Below are 20,773 nucleotides of genomic sequence, written 5' to 3' on the forward strand. Positions count from 1 at the left end.
TCATTTAAATTGATGACCCACCTCTGTAGTGCTGGCGCAGGTGCTAAGAACAGAAAGATCCAGGAAATGATTCGCCTACATAAATCACAGTTGTTAAAAAGAAGCTTGCAGCAGCTGCAAAGAATAATGTGTTCTTTGATCCACATAAAAATAGAAGAGAGAGAGAGAGAAAGACCGAAGTGGTCGTGTTCCTATTTATTACCTGTTTCATTAATGTTTCCTGATTGTTTCCCAACCAGGTGCTCTCCAGAGAGGCCGCAAGCGTGTTGGGTAACAGATTCAGGCAGCACAGGGGGTGTTGGTTTAACTGAAAGGGGAAGTTTCCTGAAATGCTTCCTTTCCAGGCAGCTGATCACCAGCCTGGTCTGACTCAGCCCAGGGCCAAAGATCTGCAGCTCCCTTGGCAGTTTTAGTTGCTTGGGCTCATAGTTTGAACCCTGGGAGTTTGCTTTCCTCTCTAATCTTCTCAAAGGAAGATCAGACTGCAACAAAAGCTCTAATGAAGGATGTGCAGTTATTTGACTTCGAAGTGGCCACATGGCTCCAGAAAAAATAGGCATTTTCAGGTGAGAGACAGAATGTGTAGTGAATGCACATTTCCTGGGAATCACACAGGTCTTCTGCAAGGCCAGGAAAAAAAATCACCTGGCTACGTTTCGTCCTGCACTTTTCTCCGCTGGAGGGGAATTTTGTGCCTGGCGGGCAAAGGGTTCCAGTGATCCCTTTCTAGTTGTAGTTTCTCCACACACTGTGAGCAGCTTATTTCCTATTCCATCCTTATTCACCATTGTTCCTCTGCTCCGTTGTAGAACCCGAGAGGCTGTGGAGCAGCTCCCTGAGAAGAGCAAGGAGCAACACATTACTCCTGTGTGCTTGAGCATCAGAACATGGTTTGGGTTATAAATTGCCTTAGGAAATCCTGATTTCGAAAGAGGGCACAGCAATTTAAAAAATAAATAGGTAGCATTGCTCAGGGCAGGACGGAGAGGAAGGAGCCAAGCAAGACAGCTTGAGAAGTGAGAGGAATGAACTAGAACCATTGAAGAAGTGATGTAAAGTAAAGGAGTCTTCCTGTGCTTGCTGCTTGGCTGTGGGTGTTGTTTCCTTCAGTTCCCTTAATTGTGATTTGTTGTTTGTTTGTTTTTTGGAGCGTAGCAGCTGTTGGCTGCTCTCTGATGCAATTTCTTCCCCCTTTGACTAATAATCTTTCCTAGGCACCTGGGCCACCAACCCCAGTTCCACCCCTTGAGGCATGGCTTTGATGCCTGGTTTGGGTCTCCCAATTGCCATTTTGGACCCTACGATAACAAAGCCACCCCCAACATTCCTGTTTATAGAGATACAGAAATGATTGGCAGGTAATCTTTCTTTTTTATATTACTCAGTTCTCTTCGTTCCTTTATTGGTTTTGCTCTACTGGTTTTGAGCATTGTTATCGTGGGCAGCTTTGGATGCGTTCTCTTGCTTTTCATCTTGAGTAGTGGTTGTATATTGCTTTCCTGGATCAAATAATCCTCATGTTCCATAATTTCTGCCACAATACAAATACCACACTTGCACTGGAAATGATAACATTACCTTGACATCTTCCAATTTGTTATCCAAACTTTCTCCCACGTCTCCAGATCAAACTCTTTGCCAAGATTTTTACACCAAGTTATCATGTTATCTTTAAGAGTCAAGTCTATATTTTTATGTTCAATCATACATTTATATGCTTTCCCTATTAATTTCTTTGAATTTGTGGTCAATAAACTGCTCAAAAAGTTGATGAACTTGATGAACAAATGAATTTAAAACAAGAGATAAACTTCAAGAAGAAGGATTTGAAATAGATTGGTGGCAATATATACAGATACAGTCAAAGTTTCAAAGATAGCAAAGTATATATATATATTTAACAAGATAACATTACCTCGAAAGCACATTGAGAAATCTGGACCCATTCATTTAAATGTAGTCATTTATGTATGGACTCAGGGTTATACATTAATCATTGAGAAATCGGGAAAGGCCAGCCTCCCACTTACGTCTTGTCCATATGGTTTTACTTCATTTTTTAAATACATTTACAGGTCATCTGTTCTAACCAATGCAGCTACGGTCCACACTTTTAAAACTTGCACTGAAAAGCACCCACAAAAACACACGAGGGAAGGCGGCTTGCACAAACATACATACATTTCATATGGGAAAGTGTACACGCAATTTTTCATAGAGCTCTTTATAAAGTAGCAAGATAATGAGGAAATGAGTCAGAACGAAGGAAAGGTTAGAACAGAATTAGCTTGACTTATTGAGCTGATCGTTGCTGCTGTGAACATCCGCCTGCATCAGAAAGAGCAAACCCATAGAGTGTTCCTTAATTTTTGCATATACCTCAAAATGCAAGGAATGTTTTTCTGGTTATCCTTTCTATTGTAGGTATTATGAAGATATAAAAATTGACCGTAAGTCAGGAGAATCAAACCTAACTCAGATGTATTTACAGGTAATTTTGTTCAGAGAACACCTGTTTCAAACCCAGAGGTCCTCTCTGTCGCTTGGGTGACTGCATTGAAAGTTGCTTCTCTCTTCCAGGAAGCCCTGGATTTCATAAGCGGCCAGCAAGGCAGCCACCGGCCATTTCTGCTCTATTGGGCCATTGATGCCACCCATGCTCCAGTGTACGCCTCCAGGGAGTTCCTGGGCACCAGCGAAAGAGGATTGTAAGTTCCTTTTGAGCAACCTATTCTCCTTTCCCTTCCCCGTTGTCCCAAGAGAGAATCCCACACCAGTCCTTATTATCTGACTCAGTGGAGATTCCCATGCTGTGTATTTCATAGAATGGTAGAGGCTGGAGGCAGATCAGAGGTTTTAGAACTCAGCAACTTTAACATGTGAGGACTTCAACTCACAGAATTCCACAGCCAGTTCTCACTTCAGCACACTGCCTCTTGGGCTCTGAGCAAAGGAGTTTCTACCATAACACTATGGTTGTTTTTCCACACACTACGGCCATGAGAGTGAATTTATGGCACGCATGGCACAGGTGACACTGGAGCCATATCTGCCGGCATGGGAGCCATTGCCATAGATCCCTTCCAGCATCCATGTATGTGCTGGGCAGGTGATTTTTGGCTGGCCACGCCCCTCCCAGGAATCTCCACGGGGGGCCCATTTTATGGTAAGTAAAGAGTTTGCTCAGAGGCTGGGGGGGGGGGGCGTTTCTGTCCTCTGGGAAAAGTCTCAGGAGCCTGGGGAGGGTTTAAAATGGGCCATAAACAGGGGGAAGGGGAGTGCAGGTGGGTGGTCTTGTGTTTGGCACATTGAATTCCGGGAGCGCCTTTTGCCGCACGAATCCCAGCGACCAGTTAGGTCCCACAGAGTTGGCCTTCTCCGGGTCCCGTCAACTAAATAATGTCATCTGGCGGGACACAGGGGAAGAGCCTTCTCTGTGGCAGCCCCAGCCCTCTGGAACCAGCTCCCCCCAGAGATTAGGATTGCCCCCACCCTACTTGCCTTTCGTAAACCTCTTAAGACCCACCTCTGCCGTCAGGCATGGGGGAACTGAAATATCTTCCCCAGGCCTATATAATTTGTGTATGGTATGTTGTGTGTATGTATTTTAATTATGGGTTTTTTGAGAATTTTTAATATTAGATTTGTTTTTTACATTGTGTTCTACTATTTCTGTGAGCCGCCCCAAGTCTACAGAGAGGGGCGGCATACAAATTAATAAAACAAACAAACAAACAAACAAACACACACACACACACACACATACATACATACATACATACATACATACATTTATGGGTGTGGGCATGCATGCGACCCGCCCCACATCCCCCCCCCCCCCGCGCTTAGCATGTGAGAGCAAAAAGGTTAGCCATCATTGCCCCAGGCCTTGGAGCTGCCAGACAAGACAATGTCAGCTTGGGAAAAATCAAGAGAGGAAACAAACCCCGTCAATACTGAAGGGCAAGTCCTTCTCTGAAAATACTTCCTTGTCCTGACAGACTCTTTTCAACTCTTCCTTTCTCTTGAATGTAACTTGCAAAATAACAGATGTGCTTGAGACTCACTGACATTTGTAAAATGGTAACAGGCTGTATGTAATTATTTACTTTCTTGCTTAAACTGGAGGAAAAATAATCACCCAGGTCTTTCCCAAACTAGCCCACTAAGCTACTTACTGTAACAAGAAGCTGCTGTATTAGTTATTAGTTTCTCCCTGAATAATCATCACCATGACTGAAAGGAATCAACAGCCACACCTAGCATTAAAAGGGGCCATTGAAGTCTTATTTCTGGTACACCATGGCCCAAATTATGCCAGGCAAGAAGACTGTAAATCTAATGTCCATCAACAGCCACATCTAGCATTAAAAAGGGATTTTGAGGTTTTCTTTCTGGTTCTAAAACCATTGCCCCTATAATTAAGCTGGTTAGAAAGGTATACAAATCTTATTATTATTATTATTATTATTATTATTATTATTATTAATAATAATAATAATAATAATAATAATAATAAAAATCTATGATCAATCATAGTACAACTAGCAATGAGAATACAAGATAACTTTTTGGTTTCACAGCATATTGACAAACCTGACGGGTTTCAATTTGGAAACTGTCACCATCATAGACCTGTCCAAGCCCAAGAAGGCTAAGATGTTTCCAAAAGCCAGGCAACTTTGATAAATCGCCCATCAATCGACTTAGACATAAACAATACCAATATCTATGCACAACAACGAAGAAGCCCCAAAGAAATCAACAGGATCAAAACACACACTTATCAACAATCGACACACCTATATGAGCATAAACTCCAAGACTAAGATCGAACCAACAGTCAAGAAGTGAATAATAAATCAATGAAGTGCCAAGCAACAACAACAAAATTGCTCAAGGAAAGAACCTCCAAGACCACTTCCATCACCACTAAAACAAGCAACTAGAACTTATTGAGAGCAAACCACTTTCTATCATACCACTTATGAGTTTCAGGGGTAGGCAAAGCTGGCTCTTCTATGACATGTGGACTTCAACTCCCAGAATTCCTGAGCTAGCCAAATTGGCTCAGGAATTCTGGGAGTTGAAGTCCCCAAGTCATGGAAGAGCCAGCTTTGCCTACCCCTGCCCTAATGAAACATTTGCAAGAAAACCACCAATTGCAGACATTTCAACTGTGAGCCAGTCTTTATTTTTATAGGGCGTCATATTACAGTGCACAAATAGGTTTACTTTTAGTTCTAAGGAGTCTGGCAGGTGTTGGCATTCTTCTAAGGAAGTGAAAGTAGTGGGAAGGTGATCCAAAAGGATTCCCTTCCAGTCGGAGTACTGAGGGGGTCCTCAGGGACCGGAGGCTTGCAGCTGAGCGCTCAACTCCTCCAAGGCGATTCGCCCCCAGTGGTCACTCAGGGACTGAAAGGGTCACCCAGTGGAGCCCCAGAGAGGCTGTCCGGGGTGAGTCTCCCAGAATTGAATGAGACAAGCAGCAGTCCGACTCCCGGGCTCATTCAGATTGAGCATCACAGAGTGGAACCTCAGGGATTGAACAACCTCCCATTCCACGCCATATGGATATGGATACGTATTGATACGTATTGATTGTGCAGCCCTCTCTGGTTCTCACAGCCAATGACCAAAATTATCTCACACCAGAAATTGTTTATATGCTCGAGATACATTTGTCACATTTTTGGCCATTGTTTTTAACCGTCATTACTTTGTTTTTCTTTTGTTTCTTTTACAATACTTCCGTAAAATATGCCTTAAGGTGAGATTTAGCAAGTCCCAAAGGTTTTTGCAGCAATAAAACCATATTGACAACAGCACTGCCAGGCTTCTTGGCTAAATGCAGTGCTGGGTAGTTAATGAAACCAATGACTTACCTTTGACGTCTTCAGTCTTGACTCATATTGCATAATGCCTTTGAAATTAAAAAAAAAATCAAAATCACCAAATGTCTACCTGATGTTTAGAGACTAGAAAATCAATTCAGCAATTTTAGAAAGGGGCTTTTATGTTAGTTATCCTATGAATGGAAGAAACAAGATTTTATTTATTTATTTATTTATTTATTCTTTTGTCCAATACACAATACATATGGAAGAGAGTAGACATGAAGTAATATATATAAAGCTAATATGTAAAATAGAGAAAATATATGAAAGGAAGAAAATATATATGATATATGAGATAAAGGAAAGACAATTGGACAGGGGACGAAAGGCACACTAGTGCACTTATATACGCCCTTTACTGACCTCTTAGGAATCTGGAGATGTCAACCGTGGATAATCTAAGGGTAAAGTGTTGGGGGTTTGGGGATGACACTATTGAGTCCGGTAATGAGTTTCATGCTTCGACAACTCGATTGTTAAAGTCATATTTTTTACAGTCAAGTTTGGAGCAGTTAATATTAAGTTTGAATCTGTTGCGTGCTCTTGTGTTGTTGTGGTTGAAGCTGAAGTAGTCGTTAACCGGTAGGACGTTGCCGCATATGATCTTGTGGGCAATACTTAAATCGTGTTTTAGGCGCCGTAGTTCTAAGCTTTCTACACCCAGGATTGTTAGTCTATTTTCATTGGGTATTGTTTCGAGATATACAATGGATTGGAATGCCATGCCCTTGAGAATACTTCAACAGACCACAGGTTCCCAACGATATGGTCTCCATCCCCAGGAGTTTCTCTTACCCTCCAGGCACAGCAAGGCAGCCCTAAAATTTACCTTCCTGAAAGAAAGTCAGCCAGCTCCTGGACCTGAAGCAATTTTAGTTACTGGTAATTTTTGCCTTTAAAGCCTTGCAATAGTGTGTAGAGTAGAATAGCGGAATAGAATAAGCTTTATTGGTCTACACAAGGAATTTGTTTTAACTTGAACCTTGACTAAAATTACCTCAGGCCCCAAGAATTCACTTTTTTTCCAAGAGCAAAGTCAGTTCCTGAAGCAATTTTACCTTTAAAACTGTTTTTAAATCTGACTTGCTGTGATAGTTTGGTTCTTTTATAACAGGACATGGCTATGATTACCTCAGCCAATATTTTACTTTAAGAACTTGAGCCTTGGCTAGAATTGGTTGCTAGTTGGTCTCCCAACCCAATTCAAGGTGTTGGTTATCACATTTAAAGCCCTAAATGGCTCATGGCCAGACTACTTTACAGGAGTGCCTTGCCGCAGCTAGTAAGGACCTAAAGGAATTGGCCATCTCCCGGTCCCGGCTGCCAAGCAATGCCAGTTGGCAGGACTTTGGGGAAGAGCCTTCTCTGTGGTGGCTCCATTCCTATGGAATCAACTGCATCCCTACCTGGCTTTTCTGGCAGGACTGGAATTAGGATTGACTGCTGTGTGTGCAAGGTTCTTTTTAGGACATTATTTTATTGTTATTATATTACTGATTTTATTATGCAATTTTGATTGTATTTTAATACTATTGTATTTATCCCACTTGTTAGCCACTCTGGGTCTGCTTTGGAATGAGCGGCACTTAAATATAATACAATAAATAAATAACCTCAGGTCCCAAAAATCGACTATTTCTGAGAACAAAATCTACTCCTGGACTTGAAGCAATTTTAGTTTACTTTCATTTTTACTTACTTGCAGTTCTTTTTGCCTGCATCCACGTGGCTAAGATTACCTGGGCCCCCAAATAAACTTTACTCCTAATTTTAATTTACTCACCTGTGGTGATTTGGTCCTTCTAATAGGACACAGTTGAGATTGCCTCAGATTTCACCAATATTTTACTCCTAAGAACTTGAGCCTTGCCTGGAATTCCCTCACATCCTAAGAACTGATTTTATTCTTGAGAGCAAGATCAGCTCCTCATCCCGAAATAATTTTAGTCGGTGTTCCCTCTAATTTTTTGGGGGGATGGGCGGAAAAGTATAGTGTCTGAGCGGCAGTCCCTTCGAGACTGGGCGGCACAAAAATATTAAATAAATAAATATATATAAACATAGAAACATAGAAGACTGACGGCAGAAAAAAGACCTCATGGTCCATCTAGTCTGCCCTTATACTATTTCCTGTATTTTATCTTAGGATGGATCTATGTTTATCCCTGGCATGTTTCAATTCAGTTACTGTGGATTTATCTACCACGTCTGCTGGAAGTTTCTTCCAAGCATCTACTACTCTTTCAGTAAAATAATATTTTCTCATGTTGCTTTTGATCTTCCCCCCAACTAACTTCAGATTGTGGTCCCTTGTTCTTGTGTTCACTTTCCTATTAAAAACACTTCCCTCCTGGACCTTATTTAACCCTTTAATATATTTCAGTGTTTCAATCATGTCCCCCCTTTTCCTTCTGTCCTCCAGACTATACAGATTGAGTTCATTAAGTCGTTTCCTGATACGTTTTATGCTTAAGACCTTCCACCATAAATAAATAAATAAATAAACAAACAAACAAACAAATAAAAAACCCACCCTGTTTTGCCTCAGAGAATTTCAAAATAAAAATACTGTACTGTGTGTCTATAACAGTGAGCTCATAATAGGGCAACTCTATCAATATCAAATGCCACTTAAATAGTTGAGCTAGTTTCAAACTAGATTTTGATTTTCTTTCTCTCTTCCTTACTCCCATTCTTTTTCTTTCTCTTTTCCTTCCTCTCTTTTTTTCTATCTGTTTCTCTCTCTCTCCTTCCCTCTCACTCTTTCCCTCTCGGCTTCTGGGCAGGTTTGGAAAACTCTGAGTTGATGATGATTTTTAACTGCTCAGCTTAGAGGGAACTATGATTTTAGTTAATTTTTGCTTTTGTGTTGCTCTGCATCTTTTGTTTAAGAACCTGACCCTTGGCTAAAATTACCTTGGGTCCCAAGAATTCATGTTCTCCCCAAGAGCAAGCTCAGCTCAGAGGCAATTTTTACCTTGAAAGCTAATTTTAACTCTCACCCGAGGTGGTTTGGTTCCCTTTAACAGGACATGGCTGAGATTCCCTCAAATCCTACCCATATTTTACTCCTTGCCTAAAACTATTCAGGGCCTTATTTCCTGAGGGAAAGCACTCTGGTGGGACTGAGGTAACTTGCCATAGGTGAGCTGTAGTGTAAGACACCGTGGGGACATTAAGCCACTACCACTGGCTTTTTACTCCTTGAAATATACACCGTGGTGAAAATTACCACAGGCGGAGAATAGGCAATGCCACTTGGGGTCTCAGCCAGAACTACCTCCCGACCCCAGAGGCCGTCACGGCTCGGGCCGTGGCCACGAAGCCTTGGGCTGCGGAGGCGGCAGTCGGGGGAAGAGGGTGGTTTTGCCCCCATCGTCTCTTCGGGGGAAGCAGAGGCCACGGAGCCGCTTCGCTTTTTTCCCCCTCAGCCCGCCCACTTTTTTAAACTGCCCCCGCCTCTCGGAGGCGCTCAGCCAATCAGAGGGAAAAGATTTCCGAAGCAGCCAATCGCGGCCGAGGTGGGTGTGGAGAAAGGCCCCCGAGAAGCGCGGCTCGTCCCGGGCAGGTGTGTCGCGGCCGGGCAGGTGAGGGCGGGGCCCTCTGGACTTGTACTACAAGGCCCAATTCCCCAGGCAGTGACTTCTCCCCTTTTGCACGAGAGCGCGGACCCAGTTTTTAAATGCCCCGTATCTTTGCAGGGGGCTTTGAGGACTGGATAGATCAGAGGGAGACTTGGGCTTATCCTGGGGGTGCTTTGGATTACAAGTCTCATCAGCCACCTCTGAGGGGGTCGCGTTGATGGGGATCCTCCCTTCTTGCAACACAGAGCCAGAACTTAAAACAGGAGATGCGTGGACTATAGATCCCATGAGCCAGCTTTGCAGAGGGTGGGGGTCGATGGGGATGGTCTCACTTGCAATACATAGATCGGCCCTCTAGTTGTTGGCCCCCTCCCCATCGGAAATTGAAGCAACTTTTTTTCTGTGTTTTTGTGTTTTATTTGTGCCCCCCCCCCCCCCACCATGTTACAATCTTACCAATCTCTTGAGTTTCTTTTTGGGCAAGTAATGAATTTGTTATTTTTTTCCCAGTTTGTGTTGAAGAAAAAATTCCTGGGCTGCTTTGCTTTGCTTTCTAAGAATTATGCTTAAATGTTATACATTGTGTTTTTGATACATGATGTCTAAGCCCCAACCAAAGTGAAAGAAATTGACCCAAATTTGAAAAAGTTTCCTTCTTTATCTATTACAGGAATACTTCCCTCCCCCCAATAAAATATTGAGGGGGTGCTTGTCCAAAAGTGCAAAATAATAATTGGTTGTCTTGGTTCTGTTCATTTATTTATGGTTTAAATGTGGTTTATGAAATTATTTTATGTCTTTGAATGACAATCAACTATAAATTATCAATACTGTATGTCCTATATTCACAGAGCACCCTGAGTTAGAAATGGGTGACTGATTCTTTGTGTTGGGTGTACGCAGTTATTGACTGATAAAATTGGCTGCTTTCTGTGTCGTATGTTACAATAAAGTTGCAATGGAGAAAACTCTGATCTTTTGGATATTGCACCCTTGTAGCTTTCAGTACTCCTTGCCACTGGATATGCTGGCATGGTCTGCTAGAAGTTGTCATCCAACAACATCTGGAAGCACAGCATCTTCCTGTAAATGATGATATGTTACATCCATGTGTTCTTTTTCCTTGTTGACTTCATAATTCCTCTGATGCTGCATAAATAATAACAACAACAACAACAACAACAACAATAATAATAATAATAATAATAATAATAATAATTTATTAGATTTGTATGCCGCCCCTCTCCGACGACTCAGAGCGGCTCACAACAGTGATAAACAACGTGACAAATCCAATACTTAAAAACATCTAAAAACCCATATCATTAAAACCATACAACTCAGTCATAGCATACATAAACTCTATTACCCTGGGGATACCTCAATTACCCCATGCCTGGTGATGTAGGTGGGTCTTCAGTAATTTACGAAAGGCAAGGATGGTGGGGGCGGTTCTAATCTCCGGGGGGAGTTGATTCCAGAGGGCCGGGACCACCACAGAGAAGGCTCTTCCTCTGGGGCTACCAAACGACATTGTTTAGTCGACGGGATCCGGAGAAGGCCAACTCTGTGGGACCTTATCGGCCGCTGGGATTCATGCGGCAGAAGACGGGTCTCATGATCTGATAAACCCAGTAAAATCTTCCTTGCTTCAGACTCTACATGTCCATGTAATCTTCTTTGCTGAGGCATAGAATCTCTGTGGCTTGGAGAAGGAGCAAGTGCCAGCTTTTATCAAGGGACAAAAACTGCAGACAAGGCTGCCAGCAATAACCAGCTCTGGAAGCCCCCTAAAGTCTCATTTCTTCCTTTCACAGAAATAATGCTTATACCTCTTTTACCTGCATGGCTAGTTAGAGTGAGCATTCTATATAAGTATAGTTTACATAAATACAAACACAATTAGAAACTATTTGTATTAACATTTCTTTTGTCCAAGGAATATTATTACAGGCAGGGCCTTCATTTTTTTAATTATTTGGACCTTTGGGAAACATAGTTGTTTTTATAATGTGTTATTTTTGTATTGTCTGAGAACAGTTGACTGTGGGACATTCACTCGTAAATGGTACTGCTGTATATAAGAGACTTGCAAATGCTGTGCCCCATACACATGCTTGTCTGTACACACAAATGTACAGTTTACACATTGAGTATCCTCAGATACCTCCATGTCCACCTCGACTGCTTTGTTATTTCTTCTCCCTGTCTCTCAGGTATGGCGATGCTGTGCGGGAAATTGACTTTAGCGTTGGGAAAATTCTTAGACATCTTCAAAATCTGGGCATCAGCAACAATACCTTTGTGTTTTTTACTTCTGACAATGGGGCCGCCCTCATTTCAGCCCCCAAACAAGGTCAGTTTTCTCAGGGTGGACCTTGGTGGGGTTGGGACAGAATATTAGAAGGTGGTTTGCTTTCTTCCAAAGATATTGGCCTACATCGCCACCCAGAGTCCAGAAAAAGTTGGGCAGCTTAGAAATCTAACTAACTAACTAACAAATAAATAACTAAATAAAATAAGTATACAGTGGTCCCTCTACTTAAGAACCTAATTTATTCCGTGACCAGGTTCTTAAGTAGAAACGTTCTTAAGTAGAAGCAATTTTTCCCATAGGAATCAATGTACTGTAAAAGCAAATAATGCCTGCAAACCCATTAGGAAAGAAATAAAAGCTCGGAATTTGGGTGGGAGGAGGAGGAGGAAGAGGAGGAGGAGAGTTGCTGCTGAAGGAAGAAGGGGAGGGGAGGGGAATCAAAAAAATCCCAAACTTTAAGACTTAAAAAAAAAAAGAGGGACTCTGAGGCAGCTCCCAAAGAAAGGAAAGTGCTCCGTTCACTCTGGGCTGCCAAAGCCTCCTTAAGTGCCACCGAAAGCCTCCTCTGGCAGCCCAGAAAAGCCCGAGATGGCCAGGATTAAAGGGAGAATGGCAGGAAACTGGCCGGGCCTTCGTGCCACTCTCAAATTTCCTGGGAAATTTTTCCAGGCTCAGGTTCTTAAGTAGAAAATGGTTCTTAAGAAGAGGCAAAAAAAATCTTGAACACCCGGTTCTTATCTAGAAAAGTTCTTAAGTAGAGACGTTCTTAGGTAGAGGTACCACTGTATTGGGGAGGGAGTGTCGTGTCACATTTTCAGTCTTTTTGAACGACTTATTTTATTCATTCATTCATTCATTCATTCATTCATTCATTCATTCATTTATTAGATTTGTATGCCACCCCTCTCCAAAGACTCATGGACCTATTAGCCCATTAGCCTCAATTCAAATTCTACCTTTCTCTGTCCAGAAATGATTTGGAATTATTTTCTCTTTTATGCAGGAGGCAGCAATGGCCCTTTCCTCTGTGGCAAGGAAACAACTTTTGAAGGTGGCATGAGAGAACCAGCCATCGCCTGGTGGCCAGGACACATACCTGCGGGACAGGTGGGAATCTAGGGTGGGGACGGGGCGGGATCTCCTCTGTAGGATTTAACAGTAGTTTTGCTTTATATATATATGGAAACCTCCCCATCTACATACATCTTCCCATCTGTAGAGGTATAATAACAGCATTCACTGCTGGGTTGTAGAAAATAGGTGGTTTTGAATTCTTTTCATGTTCTGTCACTTTCCATTTTTGGCAGGTGAACCCCGGAGTTGCTTAACCACTAATAGAGCTAGTAAAATCAGGTCAGTCCATTTGCAGATTATAGTCATGAGCTCCATTAGGGTGGTATACCTCAAGGGCTGCCTGCCAACTGAATTTTCTGGCCCAGTTCACCTGCTGCCTGATCCAACTGCAGGGCTTTGTAGTTCTGTGCTCCTTTCAGTCCTTTTCCTGTCCCAGTCAACCCCCCCTTCCTTCTCCTTCCCCCCCCCCCGCCCCAGTTCTACTCCCTGGAGGAGAAAAGAGCCCATCAAGCCAAAGACGGCACTGCAACCTTTTCTTCACTATCTCCCACAAGGCACAAATTGAAATTGAATTAGACAGGGATATCAGGTCTGCTCGCTGTGATAAATGCAAAAGGGTTTTATTTAAAAACACCCTGACATTTGTTCACCCAGTTTCAAATATTTAGCTTTCCCCCTCTCCATTCCTGGTGGGGGCAACTTTATTAATTGTCGCCTTTGATTCAGAGTTAGGGCTTGAAAGCGCTGATAAGGCCGGAGCCGGCTAGTTCTTCTCTGGATGTGGCCCGTGGCAGAAAGGATTTCATTTTCTTAAAGATGCTCCGTATCTGCTGAGAGTTTATAAAATATATATATATATATAGAAGACCCCTCTTCCCACGCACGATAATACGGGCTGTTGTCTGCTGATATGGAAAATATCTGATCGAGCTCCCCTGGCCTTCATTATTTATTTTTCGCCAAGCAACGACTCTTCAAAAGGTTCTTTGCCTCCTCTTCCCCATTTTGTTAGGGGAACGGCAGAGATGGGGACAGATTGTCCACAGAAGAAAGTGCTACATTCACCTTCTGAAAATAAGAGAGGGCAACCCCCCCACCCCCCCAGCAACCTCCTCCTGTTTCCTCCCCTGCCGCAGATATTATCTCTTCAATATGGTGCTGCAGATAACTCCAAGTAGCTGTAACATTGGCATTTAGTGCCTTTTAAGACGTTTTCTGTCCTCCTTGCAGGGACCAGGGTGAGAAGAGACTAGGGACAGAATTGGCTGTTGAAAATGACCCATCTTCTCCAGGCTCGGTGGAATAATAGGGAGGAAGAGTGAGGCAGGTGCTGGCGGCCCTGGGTGGAATGGGAAAACTTGACAGCCAACGATGGGAGAATTTAGAGAAATAAAAAAAGCAGCAATAGAAAGCGCTCAGGCAGTAATAGTTTTGGGTTGGAAGGATGCGACAAAATGGACAATGCAAAACTGGTATAAGTACATGGTAGACCATATTCAATTTGAAATTATGGATAAAAGGATAAATTCGGATAATGAAACATAAGTTGGGACAACTGATGGGATGGTGGAACAAGGTAAGATGATATATGACGAGCAGAATCCGAGACCAAGCTACAAGAAATAAATTGGAATCACTCTATATATAATATGTAAACAGATATATTGCTCTTGGCTTACAGTGGGTTATATAATAAACACCCCCGATTTGGTGGTAGGGAATGTGTGTGTGTCTGGGTGGTGGGCACATTTCACTATGCACTGTTATATGTTGTGTGTAATATAAAATTGTTAAAAATTAATTTTAATTTTTAAAAAAAAAAAAAAGAAGACATAGCCAACTTGTTATTCCTGGCCAACATTCTGTGGGACAATTTTAACAATTTAATTTAATCATCTAAAATAAATAAATATTTTAGTTTCTGTCATTCTGTCCCTCCCTTTAGGATAAAATAGAACAGCAGAGTTGGAAGGGACCTTTGAGATCTTCTAGTCCAACCGCTGAATTTCATTTTGTTAAGATAGCGCTCTATTTTAAAATGATTCTGTTCCACCATTTCTTTGATATTAGTGTAATTGTCATACACCTATCGTGGACTGGTGGAAATCTTTATACAAGGCAAGAATAAAAAGATCCTTGGAATTTACCAAACATCCCACTCACAGGAATCTGACCATCCATTTCTGGTGTGGGGAAATGTTGCTGCTGGTCGGGGTTTCCTCTGTAGCTGCATCCCAGAGTCTCAGCCCTAAAATTTGTAGGTGGAGCTGAACTTCTGTTTTTTCCGCATCTCTAAAATCCTTCAGTCGTCCAGAACAGAATTCTTCAACACACACACACACCCCAACCACCAACTGGTGCCTCTCTTCTTCAGCCCACCTCCAGGGCGTATTGGACCTGGTTTCAATCCGGTTCCAAGTCTCCAAACAGCTGGGATTTAGGGGTTTGGAGGTTCCCCGCGGAGCACGGGAGACACCCATAGCACTGGGACATTTATCTATCTATCATCTATCTATCTATCTATCTATCTATCTATCTATCTATCTATCTATCTATCTATCTATCTCTCTCTCTCTCTCTCTCTCTATCTACCTACCTACCTACCTACCTACCTACCTATCATCTATCTATCATCTATCTCTCTATCTCTCTATCTCTCTCTATCTATCTACCTACCTATCTACCTACCTACCTATCTATCATCTATCTATCTATCATCTCTCTCTCTCTCTCTCTCTCTCTATCTATCTATCTATCTATCTATCTATCTATCTACCTACCTATCTATCATCTATCTATCATCTATCTATCTATCTATCTATCTATCTATCTCTCTCTCTCTCTACCTACCTACCTACCTACCTATCATCTAACTATCTATCTATCTATCTATCTATCTATCATCTATCTATCCATCATCTATCTATCCATCCATCCATCTATATCTATCTATCATCTATCTACCTACATACCTACCTTCCTACCTATCTATCATCTATCTATCTATCATCTATCTATCTATCTCTCTATCTCTACCTCTACCTCTACCTACCTACCTACCTACCTACTTATCATCTATCTATCATCTATCTACCTACCTACCTACCTACCTATCATCTACCTACCTACCTACCTATCTATCAGACTTGTATACCGCCCCTCTCTGCAGACTCGGGGTGGCTCACGAACATATAAAAAGACAATATACAATAAAACATCTGAAATCCAATTAATATAAATAACTAATCTAAAACCACTAAAAAGCTTGAAACCTTAAAAAATTATTCATTCAGATTTAGATCACAAACACACCACGTATTCGGTATGCACCACGTCCATTGGCCGTGCCCCCTCCAGAGACAACTTTTTCATCCTTGCATCTTTCACTGAAGCAGGTGAGTTCCCACACGTGCTCTCGTCTTGTGGCTTGCAGGTGAGTTTCCAGCTGGCCAACGTGATGGATCTCTTCACCACTTGCCTCTCCCTGGCAGGACTGCAGCCTCCCGGTGACAGGCAGATTGACGGTATTGACCTCCTGCCTGTCCTCCTGCAAGGCAAACTCATTGACAGGTGAGATATGGGCACACACACACACACACACCACCGTCTTGCAGCTTTCTGCCAGCCCCCCCTCCTCGCCCTCAGCCTTATTGAGGCACAGCAGAAACAGGTGGCTCTGTTTGGAGCCTCTTCTTATAGCAGGGTCTCTCCTGTCATTTGTTGGTGAGGATGAAGCCCCTGCTTCCGAAAGATTTTGCGGATGTTGTGTCCGGAGCTTGAAACATAACACTGGTGGCTGCCTTGTCAGTCTGTGTAGCTTAGTACTCTGGCATTGGACCAGAGTACCTCCAGAACTGTCTGCTACCGCACGAATCCCAGCAACCGATAAGGTCCCACAGAGTTGCCCTTCTCCGGGTCCCATCGACTAAACAATGTCGTCTGGCGGGCCCCAGGGGAAGAGCCTTCTCTGTGGCGGCCCCGGCCCTCTGGAACCAACTCCTCCCGGAGATTAGAACTGCTCCCACCCTCCTTGTCTTCCATAAACTACTCAAGACCCACCTATACCGCCAGGCATGGGGGATTTGAGACATCTTTCCCCCAGGCTCCTTATACTTTATGTTTGGTATGTATGTGTTGTCTGGTTTTAATACAATAGAATAGAATAGAATAGAATTTTTATTGGCCAAGTGTGATTGGACACACAAGGAATTTGTCTTGGTGCATATGCTCTCAACGTACATAAAATAAAATATACATTTGTCAAGAATCATGTGGTACAACACTTAATGATTGTCATAGGGGTCAAATAAGCAATGAAGAAGCAATATTAATAAAAATCTTAGGATATACGCAACAAGTTACAGTCATACAGTCAACATGGGAGGAAACGGGTGATAGGAATTATGAGAAAAACTAGTAGAATAGAAGTGCAGATTTAGTAGAAAGTCTGACAGTGTTGAGGGAATTATTTGTTTAGTAGAGTGATGGCATTCGGAAAAAAACTGTTCTTGTGTCTAGTTGTCTTGGTGTGCAGTGCTCTGTAGCGACGTTTTGAGGGTAGGAGTTGAAACAATTTGTGTCCAGGATGTGAGGGGTCAGTAAATATTTTACCCGCCCTCTTTTTGACTCGTGCAGTATACAGGTCCTCAATGGAAGGGTTTTAATTATTTTTTAATATTAGATTTGTGCCACTATAATATTGTTTTTACCATTGTTGTGAGCCGCCCCGAGTCTTCTGAGAGGGGCGGCATACAAATCTAATAAATTGAATTGAATTGAATTAGTGTTACGCTGCTGTTCTAATTACTGTAGAGGTGTGGACCAGGTACAATAGGTTTGCTGTTGAATCAGGCTGTTTCCACCTTCCATGTCGTGGTTGGAGTTTAGTAACCCTGGAGGACTGCACGGTTTTTTCATTCCTGCATTAAACGTGTAGATTTAATAGGTGATACTTCTACTTCAGTGTCCTTGATTTTCACCAAAATTTCTCTGCTTATGGGCCTGTGGCCTTTTTCTAGGGAGCCCCTTCCAACATTAGTTCTGTTGCTAAGGTTTTAGGTCAAGCTACGGACATGATACAATACAGCACAACTGACCTAAAATTGGCTCAGTCTAATTAGATTTGGTCAATTACGAGTCATGTAATTTCAGGAGAAAACAACTTACGCTCATTCTCCCAACACCACAACATTGAGTTTGTACAAATAATACGGTGCAGTTTTCTTGTTTTCTTTTTGAAAAACAGTTGAATGAAATATATAAGTGCACCAGTGTGCCTTCCGTCCCCTGTCCAATTGTCTCTCCCTATCTCATTTATCTTTTCTTCCTTTCAAATATGTTCACCTATACTTTTATATATTTTCTTCTATTCTTTTCTTTCCTTATATTATTACATATCTTTCTCTTCAATGTGTATTATGTATTGGACAAAATAAATAAATAAAATAAATAAATATATATGCTGCACTGTTCAAGTTCAAAGCAAATTCCCAAAGCTTGGTTTCTCCTGGCTTCGGGGCTGGCAGTTTGGCTGCCTGTATCTTTGGCGTCTCCATCGCACAGGTGCCTTTCTCCCTGGAGTATTTTAAGTCAGCGGACTCCCTGTGTGATTCTTCCCCACTTGGTAGTTCAAGGATGGACAGTCGCTAGCTAGACAATTGGTATGAGGTTTCATTCTGGCTCTGCTAGGCAAGTTCTCCCTCTTGATGGATGCTTTTAAAAATGCTAATTGAAAACCTTGCAGAGGGGCTATTAGAAGGCTGCCTGGTCCTGACTGATAGCTGAGTTGCTAAAGAGTTTGTCTCCCTTATCTCTGTGGCTGCCTGGGGTGGGGGGAGCGGGGGGGGAGCGACTTGTTTGGACATGTTACATTTCTCATATGGCTGTACATCTCTCTTCCCTCCCCATCCTCTCTCAATCAGACCAATATTTTATTACCGTGGCAATGAGATGATGGCAGTGCGTGTTGGGCTTTATAAAGCCCATTACTGGACCTGGAGCAATTCCTGGGAGCAGTTCAGCCAGGTAATTGAAAATTCCTTCCTTCCTTCCTTCCTTCCTTCCTTCCTTCCTTCCTTCCTTCCTTCCTCCCTCCCTCCCTCCCTCCCTCCCTCCCTCCCTCCCCTCCCTCCCTCCCTCCCTGCTATTTTCAGAAGTGATGCTTCCATCAACACATCTTCTTCAATGCAAGATGTAGTTTTAATAGAATAGAATTCTTTATTGGCCAAGGGTGATTGGACACACAAGGAATTTGTCTTTGGTGCAGATGCTCTCAACGTACATAAAAGAAAAAGAGACATTTGTCAAGAATCATGTGGTACAACACGTAAAGATTGTCAAATAAGCAATGAAGAAACAATCAATATTAATAAAAATCTTAGGATACAAGCAACAAGTTACAGTCATACAGTCCTAAGTGGGAGGAAAAGGATGATAGGAATGATGAGAAAAACTAGTAGAATAGAAGTGCAGATTTAGTAAAAAGTCTGACAGTGTTGAGGAATTATTTGTTTAGCAGAGTGATGGCGTTCGGGGAAAAACTCCTTGTGTCTAGTTGTCTTGGTGTGCAGAGCTCTGTAGAGACATTTTGAGGGTAGGAGTGGAAGTTTAAGGAAGTTACAAAGGTGTTTAAAACTTTTAGGGAGGATCAGTATTGTATTAAAAAGAAAACATTTAGACTAAACCTGGTGTTTTCAAACATAGCAAGATGCATGGATTTCAACTCCCAGAATTCTTAAAGCTGCCAAGTTTGAAAAACGCTGGGCTTGACCCGTCCAATGTGCTTAACTTTTCCTTCAGTTTCTGTCTGCTTCTCTCCCCAAGTTTGCTGTTCTGTAAGGTCTCAGTAACAGCCCCTGGGGAGAGAAGGAGGGGGCCCTTTCCCAGTTGCACCCGGCGTGCATCTCATTGGCTTAGTCATCTCAGTGGCTTAGCCGCGTGTCTGCCTGGTGAAAGCGCACAACTTGGATAATGGAAGTGCTGGTTCCAAGGTTGTCCCCCTGCGAGTGGTGGCAGACGTACAATTAAGGCGTGTTTACTCCTTTCTCAGTCTTTGTTTAACTGCTAGTTGATAAAAGTCAGCAATTATACTGTACATCATAGGGTGATTACAAACCCATTGCTTTCCTGCTGCTTGTGTTTGTCTGCAGTTGGGGTGGGTACAAGCGGAGCACCCAATTAGTGGACAGAACCCCCATTAACAACTGAAAGATTGCGCAAGGGCTAAAATTGGTCGCATTCTTCTGGTGCTCTGATACTAATGACAGCAGTACTAATAGTTGTGTTTTTAAAAAATAGAGCGCTGAATATCATTACATTTTTTTATTGCAGATGCTTAAAATACTCCCAAAGTATAATTGCTATTTAATCTCCTTTTTTGCTGCCTCCAGCTTTTTATCAATATTATTGCTAGTGAGACTGGGAGATACATAAAGCGAGGTTGTTGGTTCCTTTACACGTAGGTTGAACGTGAGAACAGGGATTGCAACAGCCAGCAGTGGCTGAGACCTCCACGATGGATACAAACCAGCTTTTTAATTGGATGTTTTGCTCTACTGTGTTGTGGTTGGCTCAGGGACAGCTCCTCTGGCAACAGATTTGGAACCGAATGAACCAGGTCCGTCCGAGCATCGGAGACCTGTGTGGCTCTCGGAGGATTCAGACCGTGAGGGGGAAGGAGAGATGGAAGATGAAGGGGCTGGAGAGATAGAGGTGGAGGCCCCTCCAATGCCTATGGAACCCCCAGCTAGGGCCTCGTCTGGGTCAGATGAGGAGGGGGTGATTAATGACCCCATCCTCAATGGGAAGACAGGAACAGCTGCGCAGACACAGGAGGAGATCTTGATCACAGCTGTGAGTCATAGGGAATTCTGCAGCAGGCTTAAGAAGGGAGGTTTTGTGGG

The 20,773-nt window shown here is 42.6% G+C and overlaps 1 protein-coding gene across 1 annotated transcript in view; it reads left to right on the top strand.

Annotated features, from left to right (window-relative positions):
• GALNS (galactosamine (N-acetyl)-6-sulfatase) overlaps positions 1-20,773 on the top strand; it is a 38,872-nt gene that overhangs the window by 5,722 nt on the left and 12,377 nt on the right. The window contains exons 5-11 of the mRNA XM_070761810.1: positions 1,215-1,358; positions 2,425-2,491; positions 2,581-2,708; positions 11,698-11,837; positions 12,802-12,905; positions 16,306-16,442; positions 18,794-18,896. Coding sequence (XP_070617911.1) covers positions 1,215-1,358; positions 2,425-2,491; positions 2,581-2,708; positions 11,698-11,837; positions 12,802-12,905; positions 16,306-16,442; positions 18,794-18,896 — 823 coding nt within the window. The remainder of the gene's footprint in view (positions 1-1,214; positions 1,359-2,424; positions 2,492-2,580; positions 2,709-11,697; positions 11,838-12,801; positions 12,906-16,305; positions 16,443-18,793; positions 18,897-20,773) is intronic.

This window comes from Erythrolamprus reginae, chromosome 9 (genome assembly GCF_031021105.1).
Source record: "Erythrolamprus reginae isolate rEryReg1 chromosome 9, rEryReg1.hap1, whole genome shotgun sequence".
Classification (NCBI taxonomy): Eukaryota; Metazoa; Chordata; class Lepidosauria; order Squamata; family Dipsadidae; genus Erythrolamprus; species Erythrolamprus reginae.